The 26,416-nt window shown below is 40.8% G+C and overlaps 1 protein-coding gene across 4 annotated transcripts in view; it reads left to right on the top strand.

Annotated features, from left to right (window-relative positions):
- Nucleotides 1-24,850, top strand: part of LOC106590037 (enhancer of polycomb homolog 1) — a 136,628-nt gene extending 111,778 nt beyond the window's left edge. For all 4 annotated transcript variants that reach the window (XM_045710952.2, XM_045710953.2, XM_045710951.2 and 1 more), the window contains 4 exons: nucleotides 21,889-22,046; nucleotides 22,271-22,412; nucleotides 22,619-23,042; nucleotides 23,266-24,850. In XM_045710952.2, the coding sequence (XP_045566908.2) occupies nucleotides 21,889-22,046; nucleotides 22,271-22,412; nucleotides 22,619-23,042; nucleotides 23,266-23,338 (797 nt within the window). In that variant the 3' untranslated portion in view covers nucleotides 23,339-24,850. The remainder of the gene's footprint in view (nucleotides 1-21,888; nucleotides 22,047-22,270; nucleotides 22,413-22,618; nucleotides 23,043-23,265) is intronic.
- Nucleotides 24,851-26,416: the final 1,566 nt, after the last annotated feature.

The following is a 26,416-nucleotide window of genomic DNA, read 5'->3' as shown; positions in this document are numbered from 1 at the left end:
TTACTAGTTAACAAAAACATGTATGTGATATAAAATATATTCACCCCACCCAGTATTGTTCAAAACTTACCAGAAAGCATGTAGTCCTTGGCTCAGACATTGTAGTAGTGTGGGCTCAATAGCATCTCATTAGTGTGCAAGATCTTGAGAATCAGCTGCACATGTGATGGAAGAATGCACTGTGCATGCAGAGGGTTGCAATTACATTTAATTGGGGGATAGTTTAACTAAAATATGCCAGAAGACTGAGAATTGCCTTATGTGATATATTTAATCAAAATTCCAGGGCTTAATTTACCATGGAAAATATCCCCAAAAAATATTTCCGTCCCTTTTCAACCCGAGTCGCATCATGCAGACCATATATGTTTTGATTTCTAAGACTTTCTAAAGTTTGTATCATTCACAACTATAGTTGCCAATTTACTCTAAATCTAGTTTATTGGACTTGGTTTCAAATGATCACAACATAGCCATTTCATATGGACACTCGCTATGGAATGGTAAAAATATCCTTTCTATTTTATTCACATAACTTCAGTTATATCCTTACTATAAAATCATATAAAATAATGGAACGGGACTAAATGAACAAGCCAACAGCCTATGGAATGGCACACAGCCAGATAACATGCAGTAGGCCAACTCATATTCTGTTCTTCCGAAATGCATTTTCTTATATTTATTTAGACCTACCTAAAATAAATAATGGATTTATTGTGATGGTGAATATTAAATTTATTTTATTATACAGTACTGGTCAAAAGTTTGGACTCTCATAGTCATTCCAGGGTCTCTTTATTTTTCCTATTTTATACATTGTAGAATAATAGTGAAGGCATCAAAACTATGAAATAACACATATGGAATCATGTAGCAACCAAAAAAGGGTTAACCTCTTACATCTAGACGTTCCGCTAGCGGAACACCTGCTCCAATATCCAATGATAGGCGTGGCGCGAATTACAAATTCCTCAAAAATACAAAAACTTCAATTTTTCAAACATATGACTATTTCACAGCATTTTAAAGACAAGACTCTCCTTTATCTAACCACACTGTCCGATTTCAAAAAGGCTTTACAGCGAAAGCAAAACATTAGATTATGTCAGCAGAGTACCCAGTCAGAAATAATCAGACACCGATTTTTCAAGCTAGCATATAATGTCACAAAAAACAAAACCACAGCTAAGGACATTATGTTATACAATACATGCATGTTTTGTTCAATCAAGTTCATATTTATATCAAAAAACAGCTTTTTACATTAGCATGTGACGTTCAGAACTAGCATACCCCCCGCAAACATCCGGAGGAATTTGCTAACAATTTACTAAATTACTCATGATAAACGTTCACAAAAAGCATAACAATTATTTTAAGAATTATAGATACAGAACTCCTCTATGCACTCGATATGTCCGATTTTAAAATAGCTTTTTGGTGAAAGCACATTTTGCAATATTCTAAGTACGTAGCCCAGCCATCACGGGCTAGCTATTTAGACACCCGGCAAGTTTAGCACTCACCAATATCAGATTTACTATTATAAAAGTTTGATTAACTTTTGTTGTCTTCGTCAGAATGCACTCCCAGGACTGCTACTTCAATAACAAATGTTGGTTTGGTCCAAAATAATCCATCGTTATATCCGAATAGCGGCGTTTTGTTCGTGCGTCCCAGACACTATCCGAAATGGTAAATCAGGGTCGCGCGCATGGCGCAATTCGTGACAAAAAAATTCTAAATATTCCATTACCGTACTTCGAAGCATGTCAACCGCTGTTTAAAATCAATTTTTATGCAATTTATCTCGTAAAAAAGCGATAATATTCCGACCGGGAATCTCCTTTTCGGCTAACAGAGGAAAAATCACAAAGACGGGGGCGGCCAGGGCACGCGCCTAAGCCCACAGTCCCTTGATCGGCCAGGCGATAATGTGTTTCAGCCTGGGGCTGGGATGACGACATTCTGTTTTTTCCCGGGCTCTGAGCGCCCATGGAAGACGTAGGAAGTGTCACGTTAGAGCAGAGATCCTTAGTAAAAGATAGAGATGGCAAAGAAGTTCAAGAAATGGTCAGACAGGCCACTTCCTGTAAAGGAATCTCTCAGGTTTTGACCTGCCATTTGAGTTCTGTTATACTCACAGACACCATTCAAACAGTTTTAGAAACGTTGGAGTGTTTTCTATCCAAAGCCAACAATTATATGCATATTCTAGTTACTGGGCAGGAGTAGTAACCAGATTAAATCGGGTACGTTTTTTTATCCAGCCGTGAAAATACTGCCCCCTAGCCATAACAGGTTAAACAAATGAAAATATATTTGAGATTCTTCAAATAGCCACCCTTTGCCTTGATGACAGCATTGCACACTCTTGGGGTTCTCTCAACCAGCTTCACCCGGAATGTTTTTCCAATAGTCTTAACCTCTTGGGGCTAGGTGGGACGCTAGCGTGCCACCCGTGGTGCACTCCATCAACAGCAGGTGCATTTCAAGAGCGGCAAATTTGAATCCAAATAAATGTCAAAATTCAAATTTTTCAAAAATACAACTATGTTACACCATTTGAAAGATAAACATCTCCTTAATCTAACCACGTTTTACGATTTCAAAAAGGTTTTACGGCGAAAGCATAAATTTAGAGTATGTTAGGACAGTACATTTACAAGAGTTGTGTGTAATGTTTTGTCAAGTCAAAGACAGGGTCACCAAAACCATAAAACCAGCTAAAATGATGCACTAACCTTTTACAATCTCCATCAGATGACACTCCTAGGACATTATGTTAGACAATGCATGCATTTTTAGTTCTATCAAGTTCATATTTATATCAAAAAACAGCGTTTTACTATGGCATTGATGTTGAGGAAATCGTTTCCCTCCAATAACCGGCAGTCAAGTCAGCGTCACAAATTAAATAATTAAAATTAGAAAACATTGGTAAAATATTATATTGTCATTTAAAGAATTATAGATTTACATCTTTTGAACGCAATCAACTTGCCAGATTTAAAAATAACCTTACTGGGAAATCACACTTTGCAATAATCTGAGCACTGCGCCCAGAAAAATACGCGTTGCGATACAGACTAGACGTCATGTTGGGGAGATCTAAAATCGAAAATACTATGTAAATAATCCATTACCTTTGATTCTCTTCATCAGATGTCACTTCCAGGTATCACAGGTCCATAACGAATGTAGTTTTGTTCAAAAAAGCTCATCATTTATGTCCAAAAATCTCCGTCTCGTTAGCACATGATGTAAGCCAGCCGGACTTCTCGTCATGAACGAGGGGGAAAAATATATTTCCGTTCGTTCAAACATGTCAAACGTTGTATAGCATAAATCATTAGGGCCTTTTTTAACCAGAACATGAATAATATTCAAGGTGGACGAATGCATACTCTTTTATAACGTATTGGAACGAGGGTACCCAACATGAACTAGCGCGCCAGGTGTCTAATGGGACATCAACGTTCCATGGCTCTTGTTCGGTCAGATCTCCCTCCAGAAGACTCAAAACACTTTGTAAAGGCTGGTGACATCTAGTGGAAGCAATAGGAAGTGCCAAAATATTCCTAAACCCCTGTGTTTTTCAATGGGATAGGTTTAAAGTCAATACAACACATCAGGTATCCACTTCCTGTCAGAAAATGTCTCAGGGTTTTGCCTGCCAAATGAGTTCTGTTATACTCACAGACACCATTCAAACAGTTTTGGAAACTTTAGAGTGTTTTCTATCCATATATAATAAGTATATGCATATTGTAGTTACTGGGTAGGATTAGTAACCAGATTAAATCGGGTACATTTTTTTTATCCAGACGTGCAAATGCTGCCCCCTAGACCCAACAGGTTAAAGGGGTTCCCACATATGCTGAGCACTTGTTGGCTGCTTTTCCTTCACTCTGCGCCCCAACTCATCCCAAACCATCTCAATTGGGTTCGGGGATTGGGGAGACTAGGTCATCGGATGCAGCACTCCATCACTCTTGGTCAAATAGCCCTTACACAGCCAGGAGGTGTGTTGGGTCATTGTCCTGTTGTCCAAATTATAGTCCCACTAAGCCCAAACCAGGTGGGATGGCGTATCGCTGCAAAACGCTGTGGTAGCCATGCTGGTTGAGTGCCTTGAATTCTAAATAAATTTGTGTCACCAGCAAATCACCCCCACCTCCATGCTTTAAGGTGGGAAATACACATGCGGAGCTCATCTGTTCACGTACTCTGCGTCTCACGAAGACATGGCGGTTGGAACCAAAAATTAAATTTGGACTCGGACCAAAGGACAAAATTCCACCGGTCAAATGTCCATTGCTTGTGTTTCTTGGTCCAAGCAAGTCTCTTATTCTTATTGGTGTCCTTCAGTAGTGGTTTCTTTACAGCAATTCGACCATGAAGGCCTAATTCAGTCTCCCCTGAACAGTTTATGTTGACGTGTCTGTTACTTGAACTCTGTGAAGAATTTATTAGAGCTGCAATTTCTGAGGCTGGTAACTAATGAACTTACTCCTGTGGCGGTCCTCTTGAGAGCCGGTTTCATTAAAGCGCTTAATGGTTTTTGCGACTGCACTTGAAGAAACTTTAAAAGTTCTTAAAAGTCCGTATTGACTGACCTTCATGTCTTAAAGTAATGATGGACTGTCATTTCTCTTTGCTTATTTGAGCTGTTCTTGCCATAATATGGACTTGATATTTTACCAAATATGGCTATCTTCTGTATACCACCCATACCTTGTCACAACAGAACTGATAGGCTCAAACGCATAACAAAAAAAATCCACAAATTAACTTTTAACAAGGCACACCTGTTAATTGAAATGCATTCCAGATGACTACATCATGAAGCTGGTTGAGAGAATGCCAAGTGTGCAAAGCAGTTTTAGAAAATTTAGGGTGTTTTCTATCCATATGTAATAAGTATATGCATATTCTAGTTACTGGGTAGGAGTGGTAACCAGATTAAATCGGGTATGTTTTTTTATCCAGCCGTGTCAATACTGCCCCCTAGCCCTAACAGGTTAAGAGCACCAGAATGATTTTTACATTGATTGAGATGGCCTACATTAATTGTAGTTAGTTTTAAAGCACATGTGCCCTAGGAACTAATGTGTAAATACATTATAATAAACTAAAAGCTGAAATGTTGATACAAATACCTGTCGTTGAAATTACATTTGTGGAATATTAGGTTTCTACATTGTAGAAGTGCAATGTTTTTATTAAGATGCATTACATAAATTCTACACTCTCTTTAAGTCTGGCTTGTGTTGACATGCAAGAGATTTTATTCATTCATTCATTCATTCATTGCTATGATCATTGATCTCCTGAAGAATCAAATTGCATTTGTCACAAGTGCCAAATACAACAGGTGAACCTTACCGTGAAATGCTTACTTACAAGCCCTTAACCAACAATGCAATTAAAGAAATAAAGGGGGGAAAAATGTAAATGAGGCTATATACAGGGGGTACCAGTACCGAGTCAATGTGCGGGGGTACAGGTTAGCCGAGGTAATTTGTAAAGTGACTATGCATAGATAGTAAACAGTGAGTAGCAGCAGTGTAAAAACAAGGGGAAGGTGCTGTCGTACCCTCTTCACAACTGTCTTGGTGTGTTTGGACGAAGATAGTTTGTCTGTGATGTGGACACCAAGGACCTTAACTGTCCACCCGCTCCACTTCAGTCCCGTCGATGTTAATGGGGGGCCCTCCTTTTCCTATAGTCCACGATCAGCTACTTTGTCTTGCTCACATTGAGAGGTTGATGTCCTGGCACAACACTGTCAGGTCTCTGACCACCTCCCTATAGGCTGTCTCATCATTGTCTGTGATCAGGCCTACCATTGTTGTATCATCAGCGAATGTAATGATGGTGTTGGAGTTGTGCTTGGCCACGCAGTCGTGGGTGAACAGGGAGTACACGAGGGGGACTAAGGAAGCACCCCTTAGGTGGCCCCAGTTTTGAGGATCAGCATGACAGATGTTGTTGCCTACCTTTACCACCAGGGGGTGGCACATCAGGAAGTCCAGGATCCAATTGGAGGGAGGCGTATAGTCCCAGGGTCCATAGCTTAGTGATGAGCTTCGTGGGCACTACAGTGTTCAACGCTGAGCTGTAGTCAATGAACAGCATTCTCACATAGATGTTCCTTTTGTCCAGGTGGGAAAGGGCAGTGTGGAGTGAAATAGATAATGCGTCATCTGTGGATCTTTTCAGACAATATGCGAATTGGAGTGGGTCTAGGGTTTCTGGCATGGTGTTGATGTGAGCCATGACCAACCTTTGAAAGCACTTCATGGCTACTGACGTGAGTGCTACAGGGCTGTAATCATTTAGGCAGGTTACCTTCGCTTCCTTGGGCACAAGGACTATGGTGGTCTGTTTGAAACATGTAGGTATTCGACTCGGCCAGGGAGAACTTGAAAGTGTCAGTGACGACACTTGCCAGTTGGTCTGCTCATGTTTGGAGTACACGTCCTGGTAATCCGTCTGGCTCTGCGGCTTTGTGGAAGTTGACATGTTTAAAGGTCTTGCTCACATTTGCTACAGCGAGCATGATCACACAGTCGTCCAGAGCAGCTGGTATTCTCATGCATGCTTCAGTGTTGCTTGCCTCAGTGAGCATAAAGGGCTGGTAGGCTCGCGTCACCGTGCAGCTCGCGGCTGGGTTTCCCTTTTGTAGTACTTAATAGTTTTCGAGCCCTGCCATTTCAGGTGAGCGTCAGAGCCAGTGTAGTAGGATTCAATCTTAGTTCTGTATGGAAGCTTTGCCTGTTATGATGGTTTGTCTAAGGGCATTGCAGGATTTATTATAAGCATCCGGATTAGTGTCCCGCTCCTTGAAAGCGGCAGCTCTAGCCTTTAGCTTGATGCAAATGTTTTATGTAATCCATGTCTCCTGGTTGGGAAATGTACGTACGGTCACTGTGGGGATGACGTCGTCGATGCACTTATTGATGAAGCCGGTGACTGATGTGGTATACTCCTCAATGCCATATTCCAGTCTGTGCTAGCAAAACTGTCCTGTAGCATCCGCGTCATCTGACCACTTCCGTATTGAGCGATTTCTTTGGTGCTTCATGAATCAGAAGGATAGAATGGTCAGATTTGCCAAATGGAGGGCGAGGGAGAGCTTTGTATAAAGGTGGTATACAGTTTCTTTTTTCTCTCTCTCTCTGGTTGCACATGTGACATGCTGGTAGAAATTAGTAGGTGAAACAGATTTTAAGTTTGTCTGCATTAGTCCCCGGCCACTAGGGGAGCGCTGCTTCTGGATGAGCATTTTCTTTCTTGCTTTTGGCCTGGTACAGCTCTTTGAGTGCATTCTTAGTGACATCGGTTTGGAGTGGTAAATAGACGGCTACAAATTATATAGATGAGAACTCTCTTGTTAGGTAGTGTAGTCTACAGCTTATCACATGGTATTCTACCTCAGGCGAGCAAAATACCTTCTTAATATTAGACATTGCGCACCACAGTTATTGACAAATAGACACACACCCCCGCCCCTCATCTTACCAGACGTTGCTGCTCTATCCTGCCGATGCACGGAGAAGCCAGCCAGCTCTATATGATCCGTGTCATCTTTCAGCCAAGTCTTGGTGAAACATAAGATATTCGTTTTTAATCTCCCGTTGGTAGGATCATTTTAATCATAGATCGTCCAGTTTTCCAATGATTGCACTTTGGCCAATAATACAGAGGGTTTTGGTGGTTGACTCAATAGCCGACGAATTCTCACAAGGCAGCCAGAACTCTGCCTCTTGTATTTCTTTCTTCAAACGAATGACAGGGATTTGGGCCTCATCTCCGGAAAGCGTCTGACTCATAAAATAAAAAATCTTCATCCAGTTCGAGGTGTGTAATATCTGTTCTGATGTCCAGAAGCTCTTTTCGGTCATAAGAGACAGACGCAGCAACATTATGTACAAAATGAGTTAAAAACTATGTGGATGAAAAAATACAGTTGGTTAGGAGCTTGTAAAACGACAGCCATCCCCTCCGGCGCCATTATAATCTATCCCTTTTCCTTTCTGTGACCCCAAATGTTTGGATATAAATCAAACCAAATCAAATTCTATTGGTCACATTCACATGGTTAGCAGATGTTAATGCGAGTGTAGGGAAATGCTTGTGCTTCTAGTTCTGACCATGCAGTAATATCTAACAAGTAATCTAACAATTTCGCGAAGCGAGGCGGCCATCTCTGTCGGCGCCGGATCAAATACTGATAGTTACAAGTTTGTTAGCTAGCCAGTGAGGTAACATGAACAAAGTAAAATGCGATGCACTATAGGAATATATAAATGATGCGTGGGTAATATCTTTTGACCTGGTTGGGCTTAGAAGCATGCTGTTTTCACTGTGGTAATGGTGCAACCATGACGCTAACGAATCTGCACTTATTACCACGATTATCTGGGATAATTTTAAATTGTTGCCCAGTGCTCCCAAAATACAACTCCTGGTTGCACAGCAAAATATTCTGTTGCACAATTGGTCACACTTTAGAGCTCTGATTACAACTGGTTACTGTTCTTGTTGTTGGAGTGGACATGTTTGCAGAGCTCACAACCTAAGTTTTGGTGTATTTCATTCCTTTTACAAGCTTTGTTAATTCATTCATTATCTTTTATTTGGAGTGCTCCTGTCAATGTTGAGTAAGGATACACACCTAGGGCCTCCTGGGAGGCGCAGTGGTCTAAGGCACTGCATCGCTGTGCTGGCTGTGCCACTGGACATTCTGGGTTCGAGTTCAGGCTCTGTCGCAGCCGACCGGGAGACCCATGGGGCTGCGCACAATTGGCCCAGTGTCGTTCGGGTTAGGGGAGGGTTTGGTCGGCAGGGATGTCCTTGTCCCATCATGCACTAGCAGCGACTCCTGTGGCGGGCAGGGTGCAGTGCATGCTGACACGGTTGCCAGGTGTACGGTGTTTCCTCCGACACATTGGTGCGGCTGGCTTCCGGGTTAAGTGGGCATTGTGTCAAGAAGCAGTGCGGCTTGGTTGGGTTGTGTTATGCACAGCTCTCGACCTTTGCCTCTCCCGAGTCCGTACGGGAGTTGCAGCGATGAGACAAGACTGTAACTACCAATTGGGGAGAAAAAGGGGTAAAAAAAATAATACATTAAAATAAAGGATACGCACCTGCTTATGCATAGAAGCAGTGTTTTGGATATTGTCTAGGCCAAGCTTTCCAACCCTGTTCCTTGAGAGCTACCTGTGTGATTATGCTCTCTGCAGCCGATGTGAGTAACACCTTTAAACAGGTCAACATTCAGAAGGCCGCAGGGCCAGGCGGATTACCAGGACGTGTACTCTGAGCATGCGCTAACCAACTGGCAAGTATCTTCACTGACATTTTCAACCTCTCCCTGTCCGAGTCTGTAATACCAACATGTTTCAAGCAGACCACCATAGTCCCTGTGCCCAAGAACACTAACGTAGCCTGCCTAAATGACTTCCGACCCGTAGCGCTCACGTCTGTAGCCATGAAATGCTTTGAAATGCTGGTCATGGCTCAAATCAGCACCATTATCCCAGAAACCCTAGACCCACTCCAATTTGCATACCACGCTAACAGATCCACAGATGATGCAATCTCTATTGCACTGCACACTGCCCTTTCCCACTTGGATAAAAGGAAAACATATGTGAGAATGCTATACATTGACTACAGCTCAGCGTTCAACACCGTAGTGCCCTCAAAGCTCATCAGTAAGCAAAGGACCCAGGGACTAGACACCTCCCTCTGCAACTGAACTGAAGCCTGGACTTCCTGATGGGCCGCCCCCAGGTGGTAAGGGTAGGCAACAACACATCCGCCATGCTGATCCTCAACAAGGGGGCCCCTCGGGTGTGTGCTCAGTCCCCTACTGTACTCCCTGTTCAGCCCATAGAGGTTAATCTAACCACACTGTCCGATTTCAAAAAGGCTTTACAACGAAAGCAAAACATTAGATTATGTCAGCAGAGTACCCAGCCAGAAATAATCAGACACACATTTTTCAAGCTAGCATATAATGTCACAAAAACCCAGAAGACAGCTAAATGCAGCACTAACCTTTGATCTTCATCAGATGACAACCCTAGGACATTATGTTATACAATACATGCATGTTTTGTTCAATCAAGTTCATATTTATATCAAAAACCAGCTTTTTACATTAGCATGTGACTAGCATTCCCACCGAACACTGCCGGTGAATTTACTAAATTACTCACGATAAACGTTCACAAAAAGCATAAGAATTATTTTAAGAATTATAGATACAGAACTCCTCTATGCACTCGATATGTCCGATTTTAAAATAGCTTTTTGGTGAAAGCACATTTTGCAATATTCTAAGTACGTAGCCCAGGCATCACGGGCTAGCTATTTAGACACCCGGCAAGTTTAGCACTCACCAATATCAGATTTACTATTATAAAAGATTGATTACCTTTTGTTGTCTTCGTCAGAATGCACTCCCAGGACTGCTACTTCAATAACAAATGTTGGTTTGGTCCAAAATAATCCATCGTTATATCCGAATAGCGGCGTTTTGTTCGTGCGTCCCAGACACTATCTGAAATGGTAAATCAGGGTCGGGCGCATGGCGCAATTCGTGACAAAAAAAATCTAAATATTCCATTACCGTACTTCGAAGCATGTCAACCGCTGTTTAAAATCCATTTTTATGCCATTTTTCTCGTAAAAAAGCGATAATATTCCGACCGGGAATCTCCTTTTAGCTAAACAGAGGAAAGTAAACAAAGCTTTCGGTCGACGCGGGCACGAGCCTGAGTCTCACAGTACTGTAACCAGCCACTACCCAAACGCGCTACTTTTTTTCAGCCAGAGCCTGCAAAGCCACGATTCAGCTTTTTACTGCCTTCTGAGACCCTATGGCAGCCGTAGGAAGTGTCACGGGACAGCTAAGATCCTCACTCTTCAATAAACAGAGACAAGAAGAACGACTCCTTGTCAGACAGGCCACTTCCTGCATGAAACCTTGTCAGGTTTTTGCCTGCCAAATGAGTTCTGTTATACTCAGACACCATTCAAACAGTTTTAGAAACTTTAGGGTGTTTTCTATCCATATGTAATAAGTATATGCATATTCTAGTTACTGGGTAGGAGTGGTAACCAGATTAAATCGGGTACGTTTTTTATCCAGCCGTGAAAATACTGCCCCCTAGCCATAACAGGTTAACCTGTTGGGGCTAGGGGGCAGTATTTTCACGGCTGGATAAAAAAACGTACCCGATTTAATCTGGTTACTAATCCTACCCAGTAACTAGAATATGCATATACTTATTATATATGGATAGAAAACACCCTAAAGTTTCTAAAACTGTTTGAATGGTGTCTGTGAGTATAAAAGAACTCATTTGGCAGGCAAAACCCTGAGACATTTTCTGACAGGAAGTTGGATACCTGATGTGTTGAATTACCTTTAAGCCTATGCCATTGAAACACACAGGGGCTGATTAATGTTTTGGCACTTCCTATTGCTTCCACTAGATGTCACCAGCCTTTACAAAGTGTTTTGAATCTTCTACTATGAGATCTGACCGAACAAGAGCCTTGGAACGGTGATGGCCGATTAGACTCTGGCGCGCGAGGTCATGTTGGGTACCCTCGTTCCAAAACGTTTTAAAAGAGAATGCATTCGTCCACCTTGAATATTATTCATGTTCTGGTTAAAAAAGGCCCTAATGATTTATGCTATACAACGTTTGACATGTTTGAACGAACGTAAATATATTTTTTTTCCCCTCGTTCATGACGAGAAGTCCGGCTGGCTTAGATCATGTGCTAACAACACGGATCTTTTTGGATATAAATGATGAGCTTTTTTGAACAAAACTACATTTGTTATGGACCTGGGATGCCGGGAAGTGACATCTGATGAAGAGAATCAAAGGTAATGGATTATTTACATAGTATTTTCGATTTTAGATCTCTCCAACATGGCCGTTTGTCTGTATAGCAAAGCATATTTTTCTGGGCGCAGTGCTCAGATTATTGCAAAGTGTGATTTCCCAGTAAGGTTATTTTTAAATCTGGCAAGTTGATTGCGTTCAAGAGATGTAAATCTATAATTCTTTAACCTGTTAGGGCTAGGGGGCAGCATTTGCACGTCTGGATAAAAAAAATGTACCCGATTTATTCTGGTTACTAATCCTACCCAGTAACTAGAATATGCATATACTTATTATATATGGATAGAAAACACTCTAAAGTTTCTAAAACTGTTTGAATGGTGTCTGTGAGTATAACAGAACTCATTTGGCAGGCAAAACCCTGAGACATTTTCTGACAGGAAGTGGATACCTGATGTGTTGTATTGACTTTAAACCTATCCCATTGAAAAACACAGGGGCTGAGGAATATTTTGGCACTTCCTATTGCTTCCACTAGATGTCACCAGCCTTTACAAAGTGTTTTGAGTCTTCTGGAGGGAGATCTGACCGAACAAGAGCCATGGAACGATGATGTCCCATTAGACACCTGGCGCGCGAGTTCATGTTGGGTACCCTCGTTCCAATACGTTATAAAAGAGTATGCATTCGTCCACCTTGAATATTATTCATGTTCTGGTTAAAAAAGGCCCTAATGATTTATGCTATACAACGTTTGACATGTTTGAACGATTGAATATATTGAATATATTTTTTCCCCTCGTTCATGACGAGAAGTCCGGCTGGCTTAGATCATGTGCTAACAAGACAGAGATTTTTGGACATAAATGATGAGCTTTTTTGAACAAAACTACATTCGTTATGGACCTGTGATACCTGGAAGTGACATCTGATGAAGAGAATCAAAGGTAATGGATTATTTACATAGTATTTTCGATTTTAGATCTCCCCAACATGACGTCTAGTCTGTATCGCAACGCGTATTTTTCTGGGCGCAGTGCTCAGATTATTGCAAAGTGTGATTTCCCAGTAAGGTTATTTTTAAATCTGGCAAGTTGATTGCGTTCAAGAGATGTAAATCTATAATTCTTTAAATGACAATATAATATTTTACCAATGTTTTCTAATTTTAATTATTTAATTTGTGACGCTGACTTGACTGCCGGTTATTGGAGGGAAACGATTTCCTCAACATCAATGCCATAGTAAAACGCTGTTTTTGGATATAAATATGAACTTGATAGAACTAAAAATGCATGCATTGTCTAACATAATGTCCTAGGAGTGTCATCTGATGGAGATTGTAAAAGGTTAGTGCATCATTTTAGCTGGTTTTATGGTTTTGGTGACCCTGTCTTTGACTTGACAAAACATTACACACAACTCTTGTAAATGTACTGTCCTAACATACTCTAAATTTATGCTTTCGCCGTAAAACCTTTTTGAAATCGTAAAACGTGGTTAGATTAAGGAGATGTTTATCTTTCAAATGGTGTAAAATAGTAGTATTTTTGAAAAATTTGAATTTTGACATTTATTTGGATTCAAATTTGCCGCTCTTGAAATGCACCTGCTGTTGATGGAGTGCACCACGGGTGGCACGCTAGCGTCCCACCTAGCCCATAGAGGTTAAATGACAATATAATATTTTACCAATGTTTTCTAATTTTAATTATTTAATTTGTGGTGCTGACTTGACTGCCGGTTATTGGAGGGAAACGATTTCCTCAACATCAATGCCATAGTAAAACGCTGTTTTTGGATATAAATATGAACTTGATAGAACTAAAAATGCATGCATTGTCTAACATAATGTCCTAGGAGTGTCATCTGATGGAGATTGTAAAAGGTTAGTGCATCATTTTAGCTGGTTTTATGGTTTTGGTGACCCTGTCTTTGAATTGACAAAACATTACACACAGCTATTGTCAATGTACTCTCCTAACATAATCTAACTTTATGCTTTCGCCGTAAAACCTTTTTGAAATCGGACAACGTGGTTAGATTAAGGAGATGTTTATCTTTCAAAGGGTGTAAGATAGTTGTATGTTTGAAAAATTTGAATTTTGACATTTATTTGGTTTCAAATTTGCCGCTCTTGAAATGCACCTGCTGTTGATAGGGTGCACCACGGGTGGCACGCTAGCGTCCCACATAGCCCCAAGAGGTTAATGTAACCACATTGTCCGATTTCAAAAAGGCTTTATGGCGAAAGCATAAAGTTAGATTATGTTAGGACAGTTCCAACAAGAAAAAGCACACAGCCATTTTCCTCGCAAGGACAGGCATCACAAAAACCAGAAAACCAGCTAAAATTATGCACTAACCTTTGACGATCTTCATCAGATGACACTCCTAGGACATCATGTTACACAATACATGCATTTTTTGTTCGATAAAGTTCATATTTATATCCATAAACCCCATTTTACATTGGTGCGTGATGTTCAGAAAATATTTTGCCTCCAATACTTCCGGTGAATCAGCACAATTTACAAAAATACTCACCATAAACGTTGATAAAATATTAAATTGTTCTTCAAAGAATTATAGATGAATATCTCCTTTATGCAAACGCTGTGACAGATTTCAAAAAAGCTTCACGAGGAAAGCTCACTATGCAATAATCTGAGTACTGCGCTCAGAAAAATACATTAGGCAATACAGATACCCGCCATTTTGGAGTCATCTAAAATCATAAATAGCATTAGAAATATTCACTTACCTTTGATGATCTTCATCAGAAGGCACTTCCAGGGATCCCAGGTCCACAATAAATGTTAATTTGTTTGATAAAGTCCATAATTTATGTCCAAATAGCTCCTTGTTGTTAGCGCGTTCAGTTAGCTACTCCAAGAGTAGGAAGCGCATGGAAAATGTCACGACGAAAAGTAAAAAAGTTATATTTACGTTCGTTCAAACATGTCAAACGTTGTATAGCATCCATCTTTAGGGCCTTTATCACTTAGAACTTCAATAATATTCCAACCGGACGATTGCAATGTCTTGAAAAACGTTTTGGAACACAGCTAACTCTCGTGAACGCGCGCCAATGAACGCCAGTACCTTCCTGAGTAAACAACTTCCAACTTCCTCTGTTCACTCTCTGTTCATCATAGACGCCTCAAACAACTTTCTAAAGACTGACGTCTAGTGGAAGCCTTAGGAAGTGCAAAATGAACCCTAAGTCACTGTGTGTTCGATAGGCAATGACTTGAAAGGACTACAAGCACCAGAATTCTCACTTCTTGGTTAGATATTTCTGTTATACTCACAGACATCATTCAAACTGTTTTAGAAACTTCAGTGTTTTCTATCCAAATCTACTAATAATATGCATATTCTAGTTCCTGGGCCCGAGTAGTAGGCCGTTTTAATTTGGGTACATTTTTCATCCGGCCGTGAAAATACTGCCCCCTACCCTAGAGAGGTTAATCGAACCACATTGTCCGAATTTCACCTTACGGTGAAAGCAAAACATTAGATTATGTTAGGACCGTGCCTAAAAAAATAAAAGCCACACAGCCATTTTCCAAGCAAGGACAGGCGTCACAAAAAACAGAAATACAGCTAAAATTAAGCACTAACCTTTGATCTTCATCAGATGGCACTAATAGGACTTCATGTTAAGCAATACATTTATGTTTTGCTTGATAAAGTTCATATTTATATCCAAAAACCCCATTTACATTGGCCCGTAATGTTCAGAAATGCTTTTCCTCCGAAAACTTCCGGTGAATGAGCACATCAATTTATAGAAATACTCATCATAAACGTTGATAAAATATTAAAATGTTATTCAAAGAATTATAGATAAACATCTCCTTAATGCAACCACTGTGACAGATTTCAAAAGCTTCACAGGGAAAGCACACTTTCAATAATCTGAGTACTGCGCTCAGAAAACAACAGCAGGCAATACAGTTACCCGCCATTTTGGAGTCATCTAAAATCATAAATGGCATTATAAATATTCACTTACCTTTGATCTTCATCAGAATGCACTCCTAGAAATCCCAGGTCCACAAATGTTGTTTACTTCGATAAAGTCCATTATCATCCATCAGTTATGACCTCTTTGTTAGCGTGTTCAGTAAGCTACTCCAAATGTAGGAAGCGCACCGAAAATGTCACAACGAAAAGTCAACACAAGTTATATTTCCGTTCGTAGAAACATGTCAAACGATGTATAGCATCAATCTTTAGGGCCTTTTTAACATAAAACTTCAATAATATTCCAACCGGACGATTCAAATGTCTTCAAAAATGTAATGGAACACAGCTACCACTCACGTGAAAGCGCGCAATTGAGTCAACAACTTCCTTTGTTCGCCCTCTGTTCACCATAGAAGCCTGAAACAACTTTATAAAGACTGTTAACCTCTTACATCTAGACGTTCCGCTAGCGGAACACCTGCTCCAATATCCAATGATGGGCGTGGCGCGAAATACAAACTCCTCTAAAATACAAAAACTTCAATTTTTCAAACATATGACTATTTCACAGCATTTTAAAGATAAGACTCTCCTTTATCTAACCACACTGTCCGATTTCAAAAAGGCTTTACAATGAAAGCAAAACATTAGATTATGTCAGCAGAGTACCAAGCCAGAAATAATCAGACACCCATTTTTCAAGCTAGCATATAATGTCACAAAAACCCAGAAGACAGCTAAATGCAGCACTAACCTTTGATGATCTTCATCAGATGACAACCCTAGGACATTATGTTATACAATACATGCATGTTTTGTTCAATCAAGTTCATATTTATATCAAAAACCAGCTTTTTACATTAGCATGTGACGTTCAGAACTAGCATACCCCCCGCAAACTTCCGGGGAATTCGCTAACATTTTACTAAATTACTCACGATAAACGTTCACAAAAAGCATAACAATTATTTTAAGAATTATAGATACAGACCTCCTCTATGCACTCGATATGTCCGATTTTAAAATAGCAAGTTTAGCACTCACCAATATCAGCTTTACTATTATAAAAGTTTGATTACCTTTTGTTGTCTTCGTCAGAATGCACTCCCAGGACTGCTACTTCAATAACAAATGTTGGTTTGGTCCAAAATAATCCATCGTTATATCCGAATAGCGGCGTTTTGTTCGTGCGTTCCAGACACTATCCGAAATGGTAAAGAAGGGTCGTGCGCATGGCGTAATTCGTGACAAAACAATTATAAATATTCCATTACCGTACTTCGAAGCATGTCAACCGCTGTTTAAAATAAATTTTTACGACATTTTTCTCGTAGAAAAGCGATAATATTCCGACAGGGAATCTCCTTTTCGGCAAACAGAGGAAAAAATCACAAAGGCGGGGGCGGTCGGGTCACGCGCCTAAGCCCAGAGTCCCTTGATCGGCCACTTGAGAAAGGCGATAATGTGTTTCAGCCTGGGGCTGGGATGACGACATTCTGTTTTTTCCCGGGCTCTGAGCGCCTATGGACGATGTAGGAAGTGTCACGTTAGAGCAGAGATCCTTAGTAAAAGATAGAGATGGAAAAGAAGTTCAAGAAATGGTCAGACAGGCCACGTCCTGTAAAGGAATCTCTCAGGTTTTGACCTGCCATTTGAGTTCTGTTATACTCACAGACACCATTCAAACAGTTTTAGAAACTTTAGGGTGTTTTCTATCCATATGTAATAAGTATATGCATATTCTAGTTACTGGGTAGGAGTGGTAACCAGATTAAATCGGGTATGTTTTTTATCCAGCCGTGAAAATACTGCCCCCTAGCCATAACCTGTTGGGGCTCGGGGGCAGTATTGAGACATTTTGAAAAAAATATGTGCCCATTTTTAACTGCCTCCTACACCAACTCAGAAGCTAGGATATGCATATTATTAACACATTCGGATAGAAAACACTCTGAATTTTCTAAAACAGTTTGAATGGTGTCTCTAAGTATAACAAAACTCATATTGCAGGCAAAAACCTGTGAAAAATAGATTTTTAAAAAATGTGAATTTTGTGACTGTACTATTTAGTGTCATTGTTTTATAGATACCATAGTGAGAAATGATTCATTTCGCAACACCTACGGCTTCCACTAGATGTCAACGATCTTTATAAAGTTGTTTGAAGCGTCTATGATAAACAGAGAGCAAATTAGAATCCAAGGAAGTTGACATGTCATCACTTCATTTTTTTGCGCCTGCACATAAATCTGAGAAGCGTGAGTTTGTCATCATTGTTTATCTAGACATAGGATAGGTTGTGTGAAAATATTACTGATGTTTAACGTTAAAAATGGACCAAAAGATTAATGCTAAACAACATTTGACATGTTTGAACGGACGTAAATAGATTATTTAATAGGTTTTTTTAGCTTTTCGGCGTGATTTTACACTCCCCCCACCACGTTTTGTGGGAGCATAATGAACGCTAAGTACTTGGTGTTATTTGGACATAAATTATGAACTTTGTCAAAAGAAACCACATTTGTTCCGGACCTGGGATGCCTTCCGGACCTGGGATGCCTGCCTTCTGATGGAGATAATCAAAGGTAAGGGGGTATTTACAATGTTATTATCGATTTTAGATGATGCTAACTGTATAGCATAGCCTGTTGTTCTTAGCATAGCACCCCGTTTATTGCAAAATGTGATTTCCCAGTAAAGTTATTTTGAGATCTGGCCATTCGGTAGCAATTACGAGATGATAATATATTATTCTTTGAATGACAATATTATAATTTACCAATGTTTTCTTATAGTAATTTTGTTATGTTCACCGGAAGCATTTCAGAGAAGAAAAAAATCTGAATTTCACGCTACTGTAAAATGCTGTTTTTGGATATAAATATGAACTTGATGGAACAAAAAATGCATGTATTGTATAACATAATGTCCTAGGAGTGTCATCTGATGGAGATTGACAAAAGTTAGTGCATAATTCTAGCTGGTTTCTGCTTTTGGTGACACCTGACCTTGAATTGAAAATGGATGTTTGTACTTTTGTGGCTATGTACTGTCCTAACATAATCTAACTTTATGCTTTTGCCGTAAAGCCTCTTTGAAAATCGAACAATGTGGTTAGATTAAGGAGATGTTTATCATTTAAATTGTGTAAAATAGTTGATTGTTTGAGAAATTGAAATTATTAGATTTTTGATGTTTTGAATTTCCAGCCTTGTTAGCAATCCCGACTCGGGGTTCATTGCTAACCTGTAGCCCCAACAGGATAACAGGTTAACCTCTATCGGCTAGGTGAGTTCTGTTATACTCACAGACACCATTCAAACAGTTTTAGAAACTTTAGGGTGTTTTCTATCCAAATCAAACAATTATATGCATATTCAAGTTACTGGGCAGGAGTAGTAACCAGATTATATCGGCTACGTTTTTTTATCCGGCCGTGCAAATACTGCCCCCTATCCCCAACAGGTTAACATCTAGTGGAAGCCTTAGGAAGTGCAAAATGAAACCTTGCAAAATGAAACCTAACTCACTGTATACTGAATAGGCCCAGTCTTGAAAAACTACAAACCACTTCCTGGTTGGAATTTTTTCTCAGGTTTTCGCCTGCCATATGAGTTCTGTTATACTCATAGACATTATTTTTAACAGTTTTGGAAACTTTAGTGTTTTCTATCCAAATCTACTAATTATATGCATATTCTAGCTTCTGGGCCTGAGTAACATGCAGTTTACTCTGGGCACGCTTTTCATCCAAACTTCCCAATGTTGTCCCCTATCCCTCAAGAGTTAATGTCCCGTTGGTAGGGTAAGATAGGATAGTACAGCTGTCTGTCCAGAGCTCACTAGCGTGGGAAACTCTGAGGGCCCCTAATAGTCGATACAATGTTGCAAGTTTGCTATAGATTTGCTGGCCAGACCCAGTTTATGGTTGGTATGTTTCAAGTTGGTTGCAGACAGCCGGAGTTGAGGGCTTAATACGATTGAAAGAACATGAACAAACCTCCATGCGTAGCCAGTGTGATTTATAGTTTTTATCAGGATATTTTCTTCAATGTTTTTATTTGTTGGCTTTATATGCATGCAATTTGTACGTAGTTAGCAATTAAACAAAATGTTAATTTTAAATTAAACCGTTCCGTGAAAATGTGCATATGAAAATAAAAACTGGCTCACAGAGCGGTATAAATAGTAATATAAGTTGTAAATTGGCACTCCACATGAAAAGGTTGCTGACCCCTGATGTGACCTATTACCGGCGACAAACTCATATCTGCAAAGGGGTGGAGGAGGGTCGCCAAGTTTATTATTTTTTCTGGTTATCTTGATCTCTGGCTCCCTCTTGAGTCATTAGTCTTAATTATTTCATCCAAAATAATTGTTTACCCTAGCACTACACAGCTCATTCAAATAATCAACTAATCATCAAGCTTTGGGAAACGCTGACATATGGTGTCTATATATGAAAAATGCATGCTTAAAAATGTCTACCATTTGTTTGGTCGAAAGGGCAGACTAATCTTGGTCAACAAAGATTTAAAGTTGGGGACAGCCCTAATTCATACAATGCGTCCTTATTAGAATACATTCATTCCTGAGAATACATTAATTCCTGTTCTCCTAGCTCAGGTGTTGTATAAATAGATTCAGAAGAGGTGCTGGGGTGTCAGGGTCAGTGGCCATAGAGTAGAGGGGGAGTCTGCTGCATACTGCAGTGTCTCAAGCTAGAATATTGGCTTGATTGGAGTTTAACCTTGATAGTCATGTTAGTGTCTAAAGGTCAGAATATACCTCACAGGAATGTACGTTTTAGAATGCTGTTTGATGTCAAAGCTAAAATGTGCGTTTTCTTTTCATACCCCCTTGTGTTGTGCTTGGCCAGGCATTAAACTGCATTACAATTTTGGTGAGGCATATTTTGCCATGCACATGCTCCTGTGAGCATTGCTGTGTTTATGTTCACCTTGTCGGCTTTTGATGTCACTAGGCGTATTTGTGTTCGATTAGGGTGTGTTCTGGCAATTCAGTGGCTTTGACACCTGTTTTGCTTAGATCAACCATCGGAGGTAGTTTATAGCTAACCTGGTTATTCTCCTGATAAATAAATCTTCAGGCTCAATTGTTCTGAAGGATGTATTTGTATGGACTCAGTCAAGTCAAAGCTTTGACATAGTGTAGATAGTGACCTGATTAGAGGTTACATGCACCATCTCAAACCCCTCATGGAATCTGGAAAGATTTTCTCCCAAAGCAGAGCGGCTGGTTAAGTGTAGGATGTGTATTGAGAATGTTTTTAGATAATGGAGTGGCTACGGATACAGAGTTTCTGTATCCCAATTTTCCCAGGCTAAAAATACAGATTTTTGAGCATGTGAATATTTTTTTTGTTTTGTTTTTTTTCGTAGCCAAGTGCCCGCTCCGCTGCCTACGTAGCAGCTGTGTGGAGTGCTCCGCTGCCACTCCCCCCTCATTGATCACCTTCGTTCATGGGTTAGCCTACCAACTTCATGTTTTACACAAAATATATTATTGACATGTTTGTACAAACAGGCAGTCTAGCGATTTGATGTTCTTAGCTGCTGAGTTTCATGCAGCTATTTACTCTCGCCAGAATATCAGCATATATGGCGACACAAAACGAACTCATTGTCACACACTTTTTACCGGTCCTTATACACACTCGGCTGCCCAGAGGTGGAATTCAGCAAGACACACACAGACCTGTTCTCACTTGGAGCCAAAGCCAGACCACTGGTACTTCTTACCAGCTTGGTGAAGATATTGAATGTTGATCTAGATGACAAGCTACGAGTGTACAAGGTCAGTCAGCCTTGAAGAAGGCAATAAGACTAAACGTTTTGGATATATGGGAGCGGCATATAGCCTACCATGTGCACTGTGCAGGTATTTCTTTGCTTTATTATCTATGACTGGTGGAGAAATATAGGATCTGCATATTACCTCCACTCTTCATTCTCCTGTGTGTGTGTGTATAACCCTTGTGTATTATAACATTTATCCTGTATCTGTGTAGCGTTCACAGCAGAGCAGTACCAGCAGCACCAGGAGCAGCTGGCCCTGATGCAGAAACAGCAGCTGGAGCAGATTCAACAGCAGCAACAGACACAGCCCAACACAGACACATCCTCTACTACTACAACATCTACAGCAACACCACCACCCAACACACAGGTCAGACACCACTCCTTTACACACGCCACACACAGACCTCCAAAATAGCCCCGTCTGTGTATTTATTTCACCCAGCGTTTCCCCTACCATTGTAAAGGCAAGGCAGGCCCTCTAGCCCCCTCATAAAATATATTAGGGGAAACACTATCATTCCTTTGACAATTTTTTTCTTCAATGGTATGTAGAATGTCTGACTTGGTCTCTCTGTCCTCCCTCCCCTCCAGTGTATAATCTCTAAGACGTTAGACTCGGCCAGCGCCCAGTTTGCTGCCTCTGCCCTGGTGACCACGGACCAGCTGATGGCCTTCAAGGTCAAGGAGGAGGGGGTTCTGGGAAGTGGAGTCAACGGGGTTCTCCCAGGCTCAGGTGAGCAGCACTGCTGATCTGTAGTTCACTTCATAGCAAATGAAATAAATGAGACTGGGGAGTTAAATGTTAGTAATTTTAGCAGACGCTCTTATCCAGATTGACTTAGTCGGCCACATATCAGTCATTGCAAGTCAAGTGTTCAATTGAGGAAGTGTTCAATGTATCTCTTGTAAATGTATTTTGTCTTTCCCCATCTCTCTCAGGAGTGTACAAGAGCTTACACCTGGCCAGCACCACCCACCACCCTAACAGCAACCAGACTCTCACCCCTCCTCCATCAACCCCCACCTTCCTCCAGCCCTCGTCCAACCACTCCTCTACCACTCCGTTCCCCGTCACGGCCTCTTCTCTCACATTCCCTCCCAATGCCCATCACACCCACCTGGGTAACAATGCTGCAAACACCTCCCCCACCACCACTCAGGTCCTGATTGCGAATAACATCCGGCTGAGTGTTCCCCCCCCCTCCTCCTCCCCTGCCCTCCCCAGCCTGGGTGGAACCACCACACGCCACATACCCAGGGCCCTGGGAGCCGTGCCCTCCTCTGCCTTAAAGATGGCTGCCAACACCAACTGTCAGATGCCCAACAAGGTCACTGGGGCTTCTACCATGGACATAGGATCCAGGTGAGATGAGTTGACATTCTCTGACTGATGTACTATGTGTGTCTCTCAAATGGTACCCTATTCTCTGTAGTGTGCTACATTTCACCACAGCCCTTTGGGAAATGGTCAAAAGCAGTGCACTTTATATTGAATCTGGTGCCATGTCTTGATTGCCTAAGCCATGGGTCTAGTGGGAGCTGTGTATTACAACAAAAGTTTGACATTGTTTGTATTCCTCCTCCAGAGATAATCACAATCAAGACAAGCAAGCTCTAAACAGTATAACTGACAACACAGTGGCCATGGAGGTGACGTAGCAGAGTGGTGGTGGTGCAGCTAGCTGCCATGACAGGCAACCCCAACACTACCCAACCCACTGCTACACAACCAGTCCTTTGCTTAGAGTCTGCTGCTACCCTCTGAGTTCACTCTTTAGGTGCTGTGCATCGTAGCATTGGGAATGCAAATATGGCGTCAGGCGGGACTCCACACACACAACAGACTACATATGTAGTACGGACAGACACGTTTCCACGGCAAGTGTGGGGATTTATTGTTGCAATTCTCATCTCTCATGCTTTTTTAATGTTTGTTTTGTTTTTGTATTCGTTACTGTTAATGAGTAAAAATTGACATCTTGTAAATTATGAATATGGCAAAATAGTATCTGTACTATAACTACATATTTGTAATACCCCCTTGTATATACGTTACTTGAATACAGAAACTTATTCATTTGTGATGTTTTGCACTTGGGAATGAAAAGAAAAAAAGCGATAAACTTGTGAGTTGTATAGATGAAAGTTTCAAATTAAGACGTTTCATCACTTGCATGTTGCAGAGCCTGCTGTTATCTATTTATTGTGCTGTGTTTACAGTTTTTTTTAATTTTGTTTATTTGTACACTGTACCTTCATTGGTTCCTGTGCTGTAGTAAATGTTAGATAGCTACGGACTCCTGGGTATTTTGTATATTGTGAACACAAAGCAGGTTTTCCCCCTTTTGGGTCCCTATACTTCTTTCGATCATATGGAATTCAATAGTGACATAAAGATAGACTCTGGGGATGAGGGGAGCCAGAGGAGAAGGTCGGCTTTGGTTCACTTTACTTTGTGTGGTTATATCTCTTCCCGGTATCTTCCATTTACATTGTTATCCCGATACAAGTAACAAAACTGGGGATGAAGTCTCTTCCTGCTGCTTCTGATTCAAAGCACTATTTTTTTGTTTGTTTTCTAATAATTTCATTGATATTTAATGCTGCTTTTGTATAATTTGTCCCTAGTTTCCATGCAATGGGATCTCTCCCCCCTCCCACACCATTTATTTTGTAAACAGAATTGTTATTTTTGTATTTTTCTTGTGGTAAAAGATGATTAAGCTTCTTCGTATTGAAAGACTTCATTATTTTGTTAATTGTTCATGCATAGGTTATAAGGGCGGTGAATGACAGTTAAAATTGCTGTACATGTATCATCATTCCAATTTCTGACAAGAAAAATCTTGAAGGGGGTTAGCTAATTGAGAAAGTCTGCGTTTCTCTTTTCTCCCCAGAAGGATGCAAGGCCAAAAACCACAAGTATCGGGTGCCTTCCCTTGGGGAACTATGTGTTCTCTTCTGTGAAGAGTAAGGCACAAAGACAGTGCTACTAGTAGTACTTCTTGTCTGTGTCGTCACAATCTGAATACCCAGTCCAATGGCAGGATTTATCCTTAAAGTTTTCTTGTCCCACCTGGAGGCTGAAAAAATATATTTTTTTGTGTGAAAAAAAGTGACCGAACTCTCACGATAAAATCAGACAATAAAGCCCAGGGCATTATATGTGGATTATGTGGCTCGCTGTCTTTTGTTGGTTGAATGTCATGGTCGTGTGTGGGTGTGTAAGCTAAAAATCTACATCTGAATAAAGAATTGTTCATTTTGAAACTACTCATGTCATACAGGGTTGTGTGTGTGTGTATTTGAGTAATGGTATTGTTTGGCGGTGCCATACCTGCTCACAGGTGTATGAAATTGTACACACCCATGCCATCTCCATAGACAAACATTGGCAGTAGAATGGCCTTACTGAAGTGGCACCGTCATATGATGCCACTTTTCCGACAAGTCAGTTTGTCAAATGTATGCCCTGCTAGAGCTGCCCCTGTCAACTGTAAGTGCTGTTATTGTGAAGTAGAAACGTCTAGGAGCAACAACGCCTCAGCCACAAAGTGGTTGGCCACACAAGCACACAGAATGGGACCACCGAGTGCTCTAGCGGGTAAAAATCATCTGTCCTCTGCAATACTCACTACCAAGTTCCAAGCTGCCTCTGGAAGCAACGTCAGCACAAGAACTGTTTGTCGGGAGCTGGGTTTCCATGGCCGAGGCTTCACCAACGGGCGAATCTGGGTTGGCGAATACCAGGAGAACACTACCTGCCGAAATGCGTAGTGCCGACTAAAGTTTGGTGGATGAGGAATAATTGTCTGGGTCTGTTCATGGTTTAGGCTAGGCCCCTTAGTTCCAGTGAGGGGAAATTGTAACGCTACAGCATACAATGACATTCTAGACGATTCTGTGCTTCTAACTTTGTGGCAACAGTTTGGGGAAAGCCCTTGTTTCTGCATGACAATGCCCCTGTGCACAATGCATACAGAAATGGGTTGTGTCGTTCTGTGTGGAAGAACTTGACTGACCTGCTCAGAGCCCTGACCCCAACCCCATCGAACACCTTTGTGATGAATTGGAATATCAACTGTGAGCCAGGCCTAATCGCCCAACATCAGTGCCCGACCTCACTAATGCTCTCTCTGTTGGCTGAATGGAAGCAAGTCCAGGTAGCAATGTTCCAACATCTAGTAGAAAGCCTTCACAGAAGAGTGGAGGCTGTTTATAGCAGCAAAGGGGGGACAAACTCCATATAAGGGCCCATGATTTTGGAATGAGATGTTAGACGAGCAGGTGTCCACATACTTTTGGTCATGTAGTGTACATGCTTTGTTTGTAAATTATGTATTTTGGAGTGTGCCCCTGGCTATCTGTAAATTAAAAAAAAAACAATTGTGCCGTCTGGTTTGCTTAATATAAAGACTTTGAAATTATTTAGACTTTTGCTTTTGATACTTAAGTATATTTTAGCAATTATACTTATTTTTGATACTTAAGTATATTTAAAACCAAATACTATAACTTTTACTTAAGTAGTATTTTACTGGGTGACTTTCACTTGAGTCATTTTCTATTAAGGCATCTTTACTTTTAGTATGACAATTGGGTACTTTTTCCACCACTGGGTGTGATCCACATGGTGACAGAATTTGAATCCCATTTGCGGCAAGATTGCTTTTAAGGAGAAAACCCTCCACCGCTGGGCCTCAATTATGTCTTTGTTAACATGTCATTTGTGACTAC

This window comes from Salmo salar, chromosome 29 (assembly GCF_965601325.2).
Source record: "Salmo salar chromosome 29, fSalSal1, whole genome shotgun sequence".
Taxonomy (NCBI): domain Eukaryota; kingdom Metazoa; phylum Chordata; class Actinopteri; order Salmoniformes; family Salmonidae; genus Salmo; species Salmo salar.
Note: the sequence above shows the minus strand (reverse complement) of the source record. Positions and strands in the feature narration are given on the sequence as shown.